Consider the following 13,773-nt stretch of genomic DNA (forward strand, 5'->3'; position numbering starts at 1 on the left):
TCAAGGGAGGTGCTCACTAGCAATGGGATCTAATTTAAAAAAAAAAAAAGTTAGCCAACAATTGGTGATCATTTGCATATCTGATGACAAGCATTGAGAGGGGCTGAGGAGAATATCCTGCCCACCCATACTTGTGAGCACCTCAAAAGCAACCTACAGTTCCTCTCCCTGTCCCTAATGCTTTTACATGGCACTCCTGAGCAGGAAATAATTTGTAGTCCCTCTTTGCAGCAGCAACACATTCATCATCAGACCCCAACCAGCCCAGCAACGTGGGGATGCAGCACACTGATTGCTAGAGGGTGAGGAGGAAAGGGAGGGTGTTCAGGTCACATGGATGCCCCCAGGCCAGAAAAGCATGAAGACGACTATTGATTTTTTACATTTTATTTGTCAATCCAGGTTATTTGGAAGGGAGGGACAAGCTTGGTGGCTTGTGAAAACAAAGAGCCCTAGCCTAGGGAATCGATGCTATAAACCTCGTTATGCACGGTTATTTCTTTGGCCAAAACAGTAGTATTGATCCCTGAGGTCAGATGCATTAAAGCAAAAGGCGTCAGGCTCTGTGGGATCCTAACATGTTGCTAGGCAAGTGGGGAAATGCAACCAGAGGTTTTGAAACTCTCCCAGGAGGTGCTAGGGAGCTGGTCAGGACACATGGGAAGGGAGGAAAATGTGGTTCCCATCTCAGGACTGTGCAGAATGGATCAGCTAACAGCCAGACTGAAGGAGAGGATGACTGATGTCTAGGAATCCTGTGGCAGGGTGGAAAGGCGATAATGAGGGACTAGAGGGCCAGAAAATGTCAAAAGCCAACAATTTGGCTTAAGTGATAACCACTAGCAGACAGCGGGAAGGACAGGGCAACACAGGCAGGAAGGAGAAGGATTTTTGGCAATCTCAAGCTTGCAGTTGATTTCCACGTAGCTAGTCGGAAGGGTGCTCAGAGACAGCTGACACCGCCAGAGTGCAAACCAGAGAACCAACTCCCCACCCACAGCACTCCCACTGCATTGCCCCCTCCACCCCCCATTTCTTTCTCGCAGGCTCTATCAAAAGCATCCTGGCATCTGCTTTGATCACCCCAAAGCTGGCTGCCCCAGGCCAGCTCACAGCAGGGACACAGTGCTTCGCTGGGCCTGCCTGCAGCTTTCCCTCAGGTCTGTCAGTCGCCCTCCCACTTCACTGCGGGAAGGGCTGAGAGACCCTAGGTAAGCCGTTCCAGCAGAGTCTGATTATTGTCAAGTTCAGACAAGCTGCCCAACTTTCTGCAGAAGCTGGCTTGAAGCACTCAGTCACAAAACAGTTAAGGTTGGAAGGGACCTCTGGAATTCATCTAGCAGGGTCAACTAGAACAGGTTGTTCAGGGCCATGTCCAGTCAGATTTTGAGTATCTCCAAGGACAGACACTCACTATTTATCTAGGCAACCTGCTCTAGCCTCACCATATAAAATTGTTGGTTGTTTTTTATTTTCTCTCCAGTGCTTAAGTGGGACCTCCTGTATTTCATTTTCTGCATATTGCCTCTCATCTTGTCACTAAGTGCCATTGAGAAAAATCAGGCTTCAACCTCTTTATTCACAGAATGGTTGAGATTGGAAGAGAGCTCTGGAAGTCATCTTGTCCAACCTGCCCTGCTCAAGCAGGGCCACCTAGAGCCAGCTACCCAGGACCATGTCCAGATTGCTTTTGAGTATGTCCAAGGATGGGGACTCCACAACCTTCCTGGGCAATCAATGCCAGTGCTCAGTGACCCTCACAGTTAAAAAAAAAAAAGTGTTTCCTGATGTTCAGACAGACCCTTCTGTGTTTCAGTTTGCGCCCATTGCATCCTGCCCTGTCACTGAACACCACTTGAGAGTCTGGCTCCATCTTCTATGCACCCTCCTTTCAGGTATTTTATGTACATTAATAAGATCCTCCCTGAGCCTTCTCTTCCTGAGGCTAAACAGTCCCAGCTCTCGCAGCCTCTCCTCACGTGATAGATGCTCCAATCCCTCCATCTCTGTGGCTCTTCACTAGACTCACTTCAGTATGTCCATGTCTTTCTTGCCCTGGGGAGCCCTGAACTAGACACAGCACTCCAGCTGTGGTCTCACTAGTGCTCAGCAGACAGGAAAGACCACGGTCAAACTTCTGGCAAAGCTCTGCCTAATGCAGCCCAGCATGCCGTCGGCCTTCTTTACTGCAAGGGTGCATCACTGGCTCTTGGTCAACTTGTTGTCCATGTCCTTTTCTGCAAAGCTGCTTTCCAGACAGTCAGCCCCCAAGATGTTTTTATGGGGTTACTCTTCCCCAGGTGCAGGACGCTGCATTTCTCTCTGTTGAGCTACATGAGGTTTCTGCCTGCCCATTTCTCCAACCTGTCAAGATCCCTCTGAATTGGAGGACACTTATCTGGTGTACTAACAACTCCTCCTAACTTCATATCATCTGCAAGCTTGCTGATTGGTGCCACTCTGCCCCACCATTCAAACCATTAATGACTATGATAACCAGTATCAGCCCCAGTATTGATCCCCAGGGTACTTCACTAGTGGCTAGCCTCTAGCTAGATTTCATGCCACTGATCACAGCATGAGCCTGGAAGTTCAGCCAGCCGTCAATACAGCTCACAGTCTGCTTATCTAGTCTGCAATTCATCAGCTTGTCTGTGAGGAAGTTATGGGAGATGGTATCCAAAACCTTGATAAAGAGAAATAAACAACATCCACTGCTCTCCCCCCATGCACTGAGCCAATCATCTCATCGTAGAAGTCTATTAGATTGGTCAGGCATGATTTCACTCAACCCCTGGTACCTGCAGGGCTGTGATCCGGAATTTAAGAGCTGCAATACAGTGGTGGAGGGAAGAGAATGAGGAAAAGGAAAGATACGTCTTCAGTTGGTGCAGTGGTTCAGCTTAGTCTGTCTGAAGTTCCAGTTTTTCCTCTCTGTGTAAAGGAGGCAAAGAGCCCATATCTTGTAGAAAACTAATTTCAGATCGGTGTTTAAATGTATGACAGCGTCCAGCATTATCAATTCTCCAACTACAATCTTCACATCAGCCGATTTCCTCCGATACAATCCACTGCCCACTCCCATATATGTTGCACTCCAAGCCCCTGGGGACTTTCTCTGAAGCAAGCTGCACATCCAAAACAAGACTCAAGCCATTTAAGTGTCAAAGTGAAAAACTCATGCCCTCCTAAGCATGTCAGGGTTAACCTACTCTCCCATCCCTCCACAGGGGAAGCCAATTTTAAATTGGCATGTGAAGTCTGCTGGTGGGGAGATTCCCACCTTGTTTATCCACACCTGCCTTCCAGCAGATGCGCCACCAATGTTCCTGCTGCAGAAACTAGCGCCTGTCACACAATAATTGAAGTGATGGGGAAAAAAAAAAAAGCCTGGGATCTCACAGACCCTTCAAGGGAAGTAACAATACAAAAATAAAAGCCTGCCTGCTTTACACTCTCTCCCAAGCCACCTCCTCCTATCCAAGATGTAATTTTAGCAAGGTTCTTCTTTTGCTCCATCCTGGAAAGCAGAGTCAGAGGAGACAGCACTGGATGCCCACACTGGGGAGCATCAGCCCTTGTCAAGATGCATCAAGCAGCCAGCTCTCATTGCTATTGGCAGGGCCTTGGGGAATTCCTGTGCCTACGGGAATTGCACAAACATTCAATCTGCCATCTCTTGAAAGCACAGCAGCGACAGGGCTGAGACAAGAGGTAGCAAGGGTTGGGTTTCCTTGATGGAGAGGGGGAAGGGAAAGAGTTACACAGTCACTTACACAAGAAGCTTCACAGAATCTGCACTCTAAGGCCATGCAAAGCCCTCTCCAAAAAGTGCACAAAACATAGGGTCACAAACTTCACAGACATTCTTTTACTGCACTATTCAGTTACTATTCAGTTGCAACAGTGACAGACAGAGCAGCCTTTCCTCCTCCTATCAAATGGAGCATACCTTATGCTGGGAAGGCCTCATTCCGCTCCCCCGACCCCAGTCTGGTCCCTCAAGTCTACTCCTGCTTAGTACCACCACACTGATCAGATCCCTCAATCTCATGACTGTTTGGATAATGGACTAAAAATGGATTTTGTTTCATGACATGGCGTGGCATGGGACCAATGCTGAATTTGTGAGCTGGCAGAAACAGGCTCATAGTTAAAGCACTAGGCTGGGCATCAGAATGCAGATTCTCCTCCCAGCATCACCAGAGCCACTTTGGGCAGGTCACTTCCCCTCTGTGTGCTAAAGCTTCCTATCACCTCGTCCACACAGCTGGAATACATCTCCTGCCTGAAGACAGCTTGTGGAGACACACTAAGGGTTGTAAGTGTTCAGATACCTCTGAGGTATCTGAGAGGAGGAGGGAGTTGGGAAGAGATGGAAGTATAAAGGGAATAGCCCTGAATGCTCTTGAGAACTCCACAGAATATTTGAGGGATCCCTTGCAGGAGATAGGCAGGAAGAAGGGAAAGGCTGACAGCTGGAGGGAGATAGGGGAGTTTACCATCATGCCAGCCACCTTGGGTTATAGAAGGTAAAGCAAAATAATTGTTGAAGTAGTGTGAAAGAGCGTGCAAGCAACACACATGCACGCATTTACCCTGCCCCCATCTCTCTCTTGTCACCAACACCTGGACAAGCTAAGCCGAGTAGTGCCTCGCAAACACACACAGCAGGATCGGATGTGGTCAGGGGCTTGTGGAAGCTGGGAGGAAGCTCAGCATGCAGTGTGGTAACGTCTGGCTGGGGCCCGACACACATATTACAGCTGAGGTGTGGGGCCAGAATGCAAAGAGGGGGGGAAGGCCCCGAGGGGAAAAAGGCTTTATGTCTCAGAACACTAAAAAGTAAAAAGCAGAGAAACCATCCTCACCCCAAGCTCTACTACCCCAGAGTAGAGATGCCTCTATCACTAAATCTGGTTGGCAGAATTTCAAATATGCATGAACAAGAGGAAGGAAGCAGGCAAATGGCAAAGCCACACAGGCCAGGGCCAAGGAGCAGCGGAGGAGGCGGGAGAGCAGGAGGAGATTTATAAACATCGCTGCCTTCCACAGGCTCAGAGGATGTGGTTTGCAAAGGACGTTTACAACACGAAACCACAAAATCCTTTGCTTCAACAGAACTTGATTAGGAACGAGCCTGGCTGACTCGGGTCATTTATTATAGAAGTCTCCCTCCCTCCTCCTCTTCAGTGTCCAGCCTCATGCTGACCTACTGGGGCTTCTGCATTCCTCACCCTGCCTCGCTCATGCTTCTTCAGTGAAATTTGTCTGCACCACTTCTGTACTACCTTCTCACAGCAGCAAGGCTAGAAAGACCTATGTGGAGAAATGTCAGGCGTCTGATATGTTGGAAAGCTGGATGGTCTCTTAGCACCAGTATTTCACCAAATATATTGCATTTTGCCAGGCTGCATTCACAGAGATCTTTTTCCTAAATAAATTCTTAATTCTTGAAGGGATTTTTCCTTCCATTTCCCTTTGTCTGCAGTTAGGAGAAACTCTTCCTTTTGCTAAGATATGAACACATCAACAGGATCAAGTAACAACAGCTTGGGGAGTTACTGCAACCAACTGAGCCTCTGAATCTCTTCTTTGGCAAATCCTTTGCCTACTCCAGCTGCATTAGTTAAACCAACTAGGAATGTATTTTTGCACCCAGCTGATCTCAGATACCCTCTGCCCAGAGGCAGATAAAAGTTTAATCCTGTTTGCTAACCAAACAATACATTCTGTCTGATGCTGTTTGCCAGGGATTTTAAGGAGTAAGCAAACTGGGCAACCTTGGGAGCTGTTGGTGGGTATAGTAAATGAGCGTGCTTATTAGGGAGTAGGCATCAGCCGTTGCTAGGTCAGCAGGAACCAACTAACCTCCAGGATAAATGGCAACACTGGGATGAAGGTCCTGGTGTTCTCAGACAACAGTGTAAGTGCACGGATGCAGTGCATGCGCAGAGGGTAGAAACGAGCTGTTGGTACCAGCCTAGAGAGGAAAAAAGAAGAAAGGGTATTAGGCCAAGTTTATACAGGAACCGCACCTGCAGCCTTCAGTGACACTCGAGAGCCTTTCCTACTCTGCAAAAGAAAGACAGCTTTAGTATTGCACAGTGAACTGTTTGAGCTGCTGAAGCTATCCCATAGTTGGAAATAAAATTCACACATGTTACAGCTATAACACTAACACACAAATTCCTGCAACCAAAGCACTAGGGTTTCCAGTTTCTGCTGGGAGAAAGTGCTACAAGACAAGAGCTTTGCAGATGAAGGTTATCACTGATGCTGTTTAGCCATGTTCTACACTTCCAGCTCTCATGCTCCCAGCACAGGTAGGTATGCAAGAAAAAGTGGCAGGAACCAGCAATAAAATGCCCACCTAAAGCAGCAAGTTTGACGAAGAACAGGGCTCCCCCAGCATACCAGAGGACTATAAGGAGGAAGCTGTTTCCCATTTCAGGCTATGTATCCTCTGTGTACCCACAGTGTTCACACTGTCACCTGAACAGTGACCCTCTTAGTGTGGAATGTCTGAGGCAGAAGGAGCCAGACTAGCAGTGGCCAGCATATCAGAAAGGACAGAGTGGGAATGAGAGTGACCTCTCACAGCCAAATCTGTTCAGCTCTCTCCAATCCAGAGGAGCACCTGAGCTATTCCTATCTCCTTCAGAGGCAACGTGTACATTTGAACAGCCAGTAATCAGCATGAAGGGGAAGAGGGCAGACTTTCTTTGACCCACACTTCAAACCATTATGCACTCAGGTATTAAGAAAGAAGTAGAGCCGACTCCCTTTGTAAGGTTGGGACTGAGAAGGGTCAGCTCCCCCAGCACCATGTAAGCCAGCAGCAGAGGGGAGAATGCAGAGCTATCCCTAAAAGACACCAGACCTCATTACTGTACCACTCTAGAAACCTCTCACTCCGAATGACCTGTACTTGGAGACATGGATGCCTCCAGCATTAACAAGGATTTTTTTTTTTTTCTTTGAAAAACGCAGCTCCCAGACAACAGGCTCAAGTCTGATAAATGAATCCCTCCCCTCCCCAAAGAGCTTGCTGAGCAATCCAGGAGAGAGGGGAAAAAAAAAAGCTTGACCAGGCACCATAAATCACCTGCATCTCCCCCCCTCCAAATAGTGAAATAATTATCATTGGATCCATTATAGAAATAAATCTACTTTGCACCCCTGATCTGGCACCACTGGAGATGACGAAAGCCATTCTCAGGAATTAATTGATCGAGGAATAAACCTGTTAACTGTATAGATTTACTGTAAACCAAGACCATTAATTTTAGAGTGTGCGGCGATGCAACAATCTGCTCAACTTCCCGATGGCTGGATGCACAGGGAATACAAAACACAGCTGGGTCCCAGTTCTGCTGAGGAAGATCCAACTGCCCAGTCACTCCAGGGCACAGCCGGGGGGTTCAAACTGACTCACATTTCATCTCAGCAGAGGGTGCTCTCTAACATCTTACCATCACCGTCTCTTGGAATGCCTGCTATATTTCTCCCATGCAGCCAGGGCACAAGCTGTGGTGTAGAGAACAGCCTAAAGGCTTCTCAAGGCTTATTTTTACTCGCTACAGCTCCTTCTGTTATACTCCTGGGTGACCACAACCTTCCTCTGGCTAGGGAGGACAGAGAAAGCTGCTTTCAGCATCAGCCTCCACCCCACCAGCACAGGTCACCAAGGGAAGTTGCTCAGGGACACCAAGGCTGTGCTTGCTTCTCCGTGGAGGACGCTGTACCTACTTTCTCCCCTGTATCTGCTGAGAGGCCAGAAACCAAAACTTAATGGGCACCAAAAATCCTCATTTAACTATAAGCCAGGGCAGAACTTCATTTCTATAACTTAGACTGGGAGCAAGGTAGAAATCCAAGCAGACATGGTCAGAAAAACACTTTATGGGATGAGGGGAAAAGGGGTACTAGAACAGGACCTTCTGAGGAAAAAAAAAAAGGAAAAGAAAAAAGAAAAAACCCCACCTAAACAACAACAACAAAAACCCCCATGAACTCTGACAAATGCAAGCACACAGATCAAAAGGAAAAACTTATGGATTGTGGAGGCAGAGAAAAGCACAAAGCAGAGAAAGGAAGGGGGAAGGAAATAATCTCCTCCATGTTCTATCTCTGCAATATCTCCAACTGCCCCATTGGTCAAACTAACTGCAACCTTTCAGCTGTTTGTGAGAACAGCATCACTCATTATTACATGGCAATTCCACGAGCAAACTCAGCAATAAGGCTCTTTCCCAGCACCGCAAGTCAGAAACCATCAATTCCAGCAGTTCTCTATTCAGTAGTCCAACTTCCCTGGACCACATCTTGAGCACAGGTAACTTCGACACACATGGGGTCCACTTCTGAAACATGCATTATTAAAAATAGTTGAAATGCATTTTACATGCCGGAAAGCAAGAAGAGGGAGCAAGAAAATAAGTCAGCTAACTTTGATTTTAGCAGGCAACCCTCTTCTACTAGTTATCTTGTTTAATCACTTTTCAAATTCTGCCCTGGTCCCTGCCTAGAGCAAAAAGCCTGCGATGGATCATGGTTTCTCCCCATTCCCCTCACGTAAGAGGCCAGGGTGGTATGTGGAGCCGAGGGTCCGACAGACAGACAGACACTCACTGCCCTTTCGCTGGAGCCAGGCGCCACCTCCCGGTACAAAAGGCAGCAGGGAAGGGGAGTCTCCTCCCAGCACTAGCACCCTCCGGGATGAACCCCAGGGCACACCACCACCTCAGGAGCAGAAATGAAAGAAGGCATTCCAGATGTAACACAGCATCCTTCCCCACCCCCTGATCACACACACGCCACTCAAAGCTGAGCAGCCCAGAGAAACAAAGAGAGGGGTCCAGCTCATTCACGCCATCTCCACAAGAAAGTCCGCTCACAGCGGTCAGATACCAAGCAGCCCCCAGGCAGATGCATACCCCTACATGGGCCTTCCAGAAATCCATAAAGTGGTACAGGAAGCAAAAAACCCCTTGACCTGCAGGCTAGATTATTTTATCCTCTCACCTCAAATAGAAACAACCCGAGTTCTCCCGTTACACTCAGTTGCTACAGACGTACCTACACCAGGGGATGCGGCACAGGGGCCGACTCTCGCTAGTCGCAGTTTGGACAGCACAGCCACCAACACCGAGAAGAGGCTGTCTATACTCAGGAAAGAGCCACGAGGGATCCTGGCTATAGACTGAAGCCTGTGGAGCCACATCATTCCCACATCTGCTAACCTAACTACCCCCTTTTTATATCCTGGACACTGGCTTGGCTCAGTAAGGAAACCAGGGTGGGATTTATTTCTATTTTCCCCACCTTAGAATCCATCTGTCCGGTTCCTGAATCTTTGAAGCCTTGTCAGACAGTAACTGCACTTCATGTCAAGCAGCCCTGTTCATCACAGACGTTAACAAATTCTATTTTCTGCTCTTGCTGAGACTCACCCGATTCACCTTTCCTTGGCCCCAGATAGCTGATTTATCTGCCTGGACAGGTAGAAAAGTGCCTAGATTAGTCCACAGGACAACTAAAGCTCTGCAACAGCAGTGGGAAGCAGCCTGTGCACATGGGGGATGGGAAGAGGGATGTATGCATACTCTAACGATCGTTTAAATCTGCTTATCTTCATCACCACTTGGGAGTTTTTCAAGACCAGGCGGGTGGTGTTTTAAAGCTGAGAATCTGGTTAACAGAGCTAACAGGATTTCAGGGATCACCAGAGATTCAGAAATTCCCTCAATGCTTATTAACAACAGTCATTTCAAAGCACAAAAATTTCATATATAAACATATAAACTGATGGGAAAAGAGAAAAATTCTCAGAGACATACTAAAGACAATAAATGTGTCCTAGTTCTTCAAATTCTAACAAATATACACAAAAAATGCATCTAATTGTATTTACCGAGCTAGAGATGAGGACTTGATTCTGTACTTTGTCACTCTTAGCTCCTGAGGCAAGTCAGTACATTTTTCCTTGCAGCTTTGTACAATTGGAAGGATAATCTGTCCAGGCTATTCAGATTGCAACTTCTGCGGAGCAGAGCCATCACCTACCCCGCGCACTACCTCAAAATAGAGCCTTACTGCTGCAGCACTACTGCACAATCTACAATTACTGGCTGGTACTAAGAGTTCATCTTCCCGTGGTCTCCGATTGCGCACACACTACCAACACTGGGATTCCATGATAACCACTGGGAGAAATTTCACCGTAGTTCAACTCTGCTAATGGAACTAGTGGAGTTCAGCAAGCTTAAATGCAGACCACTATACCTGGCCAATACTCTGGAAGTGAGGAAAAAAAACCCAAACACACGCCAAAACAAACAAAAACACCCCAACAACCCACAAATGACAATAGCTTTTATACTGCCAAAGATACCTGAGCAGGCTTTCCTACTGGTGTGCATATTTTAAGAAAAATTAAAAAAAAAAAAATCTAAGCACACTTAGATTCCAAAACCAAGTCCCCATCTCCTCCCTCTTTTTTTTTCCAAATAGCTCAGCTCCAAGACAGTCAAACTGCTATACACGGCATGCTTGCACTTGGACAGTTCTCCATGGAAATATCCACACAGCTATAACCTCTTGGAAAGACTCAGCAACACAGAAATACTACCTAGTGCTGCAACTGCTCTACACATGACATAGCATTCTGATGGATGTTAAAAAGCTAAGCTGCCCCACTTGGGCTAGTTCTTCATATGAATGCTTGGGGACTACTCAGTTCTTTTAAGCTTTCCTTCAGAAAAAGAGGACACTATCTAGAATGTCTTCTTGGAGATACAGTTCTCCTGCAATAGAGGGATTGTGCTTTTTAGCACTGAAGTTAACTGCATTGCTTTGGGTCTCCCCAGCTCCCCACTAGATGATAGCAAAAACTGTTTGCATTATTCAGACATGTGCCCAGACCACACAAACCCTGCAAATATTCTAGAGTGTAAAGGAAGAGGAATTTCACAATATTTTTTGTTCTTACTGCTGGGCACCACTTAGCTACTTTTCAGATTAGCCCAGAAATGGCTGCAGTTTGACACCGGGTCACTGATCGATTGGTCCTCCTTCAATACGGGAGCTCACAGAAGGACTTGAACTGGACACCAAATCAGGTAGAACTGAAATTCCTCATACAGAGAATTCAGTTGTGGTGTAGGTTATTCTTTCCTAGGCTTTCTCACCACCTAAACACATACAGGTGTTCAGAACACATCTTCAGCTGGAATACTTCAATCAAAAGCAGCTCTCGGACAATTCCAAGGTTATCCAAATCGTGTAACAGTAACACCCCTTAGTAACTGCTCTGCCACATCAAGCAAGTGAAAGAAGTATAGCCAAAAGAAGAAAAAAAATCCTACTTACTTTATACAGCCAATGATGACCTGCGTCAAAGGATAGATCAATGGCTCCATGACCTCACTGGGGTAGATTGTGCTGAGAACCCGACACCAGAAATACAGGCAATGGATATACTGCCAGTTATAAACAGACTGGAAGTTCTCCTGGAGAAAAGGGAAAAACAGGCACAAGCTTAAAAATGTGGCATTTGAAAGGAGTGCACCCTGGTTTCTCTACAGGACTCATTTTACCCAGCATTCTCCAAGAGGACATTGTGTACTGTTTAGAGAGGAATAACTAACATCCTAATTGTTGCTTTGATGCTGACCCACCATCCAGCAAGTTCAGATGCTGCATTGGCAACGTTATGATTTGGTACTAGTTAGTGCCTTGAAGGAAATAACGAGCAACACACAGACTGCTTTTCTTCACAAGTATGGCTCATTTGAGAAGGATGATTTAATGACCCAGCTCACAGCAGATGGTGCGATGTGGCCAAGCGTTAGGAAGCCGCTAACTGTTCCATTTACCCACAGTCCCTGGGACAGCCCTTGGTCTCCCACAGGTAGGAAGGCTGGAAAGTAGCAGCCCCTCTCTGACACCCTTATAAATTGCCTTCTGGCCTCTGCAGTCCAGAGAGGGGGGGCAAGGGTGTGTAAAACTACAGTACAGATTCAAGCTAGCAAGAAATTCATCTGGATTTCCCCTCTCTGCACTCAAACTCCTTTGGTTGTTATGTAGCAGCTTGTCCTTCTCACTTGAGGCTTCCCTTCCCTCAGCTGTATTAATCAAAACCCCCTAACCACTGCCCCACTAACTCTGAAAGGTAGTATCAGTGCTCATTTTAAAGACATTCCTACAAACGTTCACTGTCAAAGCAAGGAGCAAATGATCAACCCAGCGCTCCTCCCTGCTTTTGGAAAAGACACTACCCAGGACACTTTCATTTTTTTCAGCTGCAGAGTAAAAATGACAGACAGCAGAGCCAAGAACAAACTTTCAGCTCTGTTTCTCAGCCAGTCTTTATGGTTACCAGCAAAAACAATGCAACAGGCCAGCAGTGTGCCTGACGTGCAATGACACACTGAGCCAGCATTTCAGGCTGGCTCAGTTATATGGGTAGGTGTGGGTCAAGTCTTGCACCAATCCAAGAGACACTGTTTTCAAGAAAGTTTGGGAAAGCCCCGCTTTCTCCCTGCCATGTGCTTAAGCAGCCCATAGTGCCAGATTAAATAAAAGCCCAGAAGAGTGCAGGAGTCCCCCTTAAGGACACCCTTTCCAAGGAGATCTGCAGGCCCACGTATTGCCCAGAACTGCACCAAGAATGTATGAGATTGCACTTAACAAGGTGCCTCAGCTCCAACTTGTATTTGTTTCAGACAGACTTTCAAGGCCCAGGTCACCTCCTCTTTTGCATGGATGAACCAAGATGTGTAAGTCCTGAACCAATGACAGAAGCCCTCAATTGCAGCCACTGGACCAAACCTTGCAGTAGGGACTTAAGCGGCAGCTGGAGATGGTAGAGCTCTCCCAGCTCTCACCAGGTCACTGAGAAGCTCTGTTCTCAGCTTCTCTTGCACAGAACAGATAAGCAGTCTGCTCTTGTAATCACCTTCCACAACCACCCACTGCTCAAATTAAATTAATTGGCTTATTACTTGGATTTGTATATTTTGGTTGTGCTGTTGTCATTTAAAGTTCCTACAACCGTCCCCAGCTGTGAGATCAAGTGGATTTAGGTCTTGTCTGGGCCAGGACTGAGGGTGTAGCCAATGCAATCCAATTAGGGCACATGCAGCCCAGACTTCATTTATCTCTGCTCATTTATCCCCATGTCTGAACAGCCAGGAGATTTAACTGGTCACCAATCCTGCAATGTTTGGGAGCAGCTGAACAATTAATCTATAGGGGTCTGTTTTGCTAAACATGAATAAAGCCAGGATTAGCAATCTGACTCAGATTTCTGAGGTCAGACTGGAGGTGGCTGAAATCAGGGCTGCTCCCAAAAGGTCTGAGCTGCTTTGTTCAATTCAGTCCTTTAAATAGTATGGACTTCACTGGAAAGATGCACACACCTGGGTGGTTCCTAATCTTCCGTACCTTGAGGTTTTGCAACAGAGGCTGCAAACAGCAGCTTCACAGAGTGGAAAAAGGGCGCCCAAGGCAGAAGATGGGAAGTGCATCACAAACTCTTGCAAGCTGGGGAGAGAAAAGTGACTTCAACCCTGCAGTTGTCTTTCCTCTCTTTCCTTGCTACAATTCTAAACGCAGGCAACTACGAGGTGATCTCTGAAGATCCCAGCCCCTGGCAAAAAATTCCTTGGCACGTTATAAAACGGGTCAGACACAAGTACTGACCCTTTAGAGACGCTACTGAAAGCCTGAAGTGGCTACTGGAATTTCCCCCTCTCCGCATATTCCCCA

At 46.9% G+C, this 13,773-nt stretch overlaps 1 protein-coding gene across 2 annotated transcripts in view; it reads right to left on the reverse strand.

Moving 5' to 3' along the window:
• Positions 1-13,773, reverse strand: part of NOC2L (NOC2 like nucleolar associated transcriptional repressor) — a 60,075-nt gene that overhangs the window by 35,135 nt on the left and 11,167 nt on the right. For both annotated transcript variants that reach the window (XM_072883847.1, XM_072883848.1), the window contains 2 exons: positions 11,374-11,513; positions 5,872-5,983 (listed from right to left, as the gene is read on the reverse strand). In XM_072883847.1, the coding sequence (XP_072739948.1) occupies positions 5,872-5,983; positions 11,374-11,513 (252 nt within the window). The remainder of the gene's footprint in view (positions 1-5,871; positions 5,984-11,373; positions 11,514-13,773) is intronic.

The sequence above is a fragment of the Ciconia boyciana genome, chromosome 19, assembly GCF_034638445.1.
Source record: "Ciconia boyciana chromosome 19, ASM3463844v1, whole genome shotgun sequence".
Classification (NCBI taxonomy): Eukaryota; Metazoa; Chordata; class Aves; order Ciconiiformes; family Ciconiidae; genus Ciconia; species Ciconia boyciana.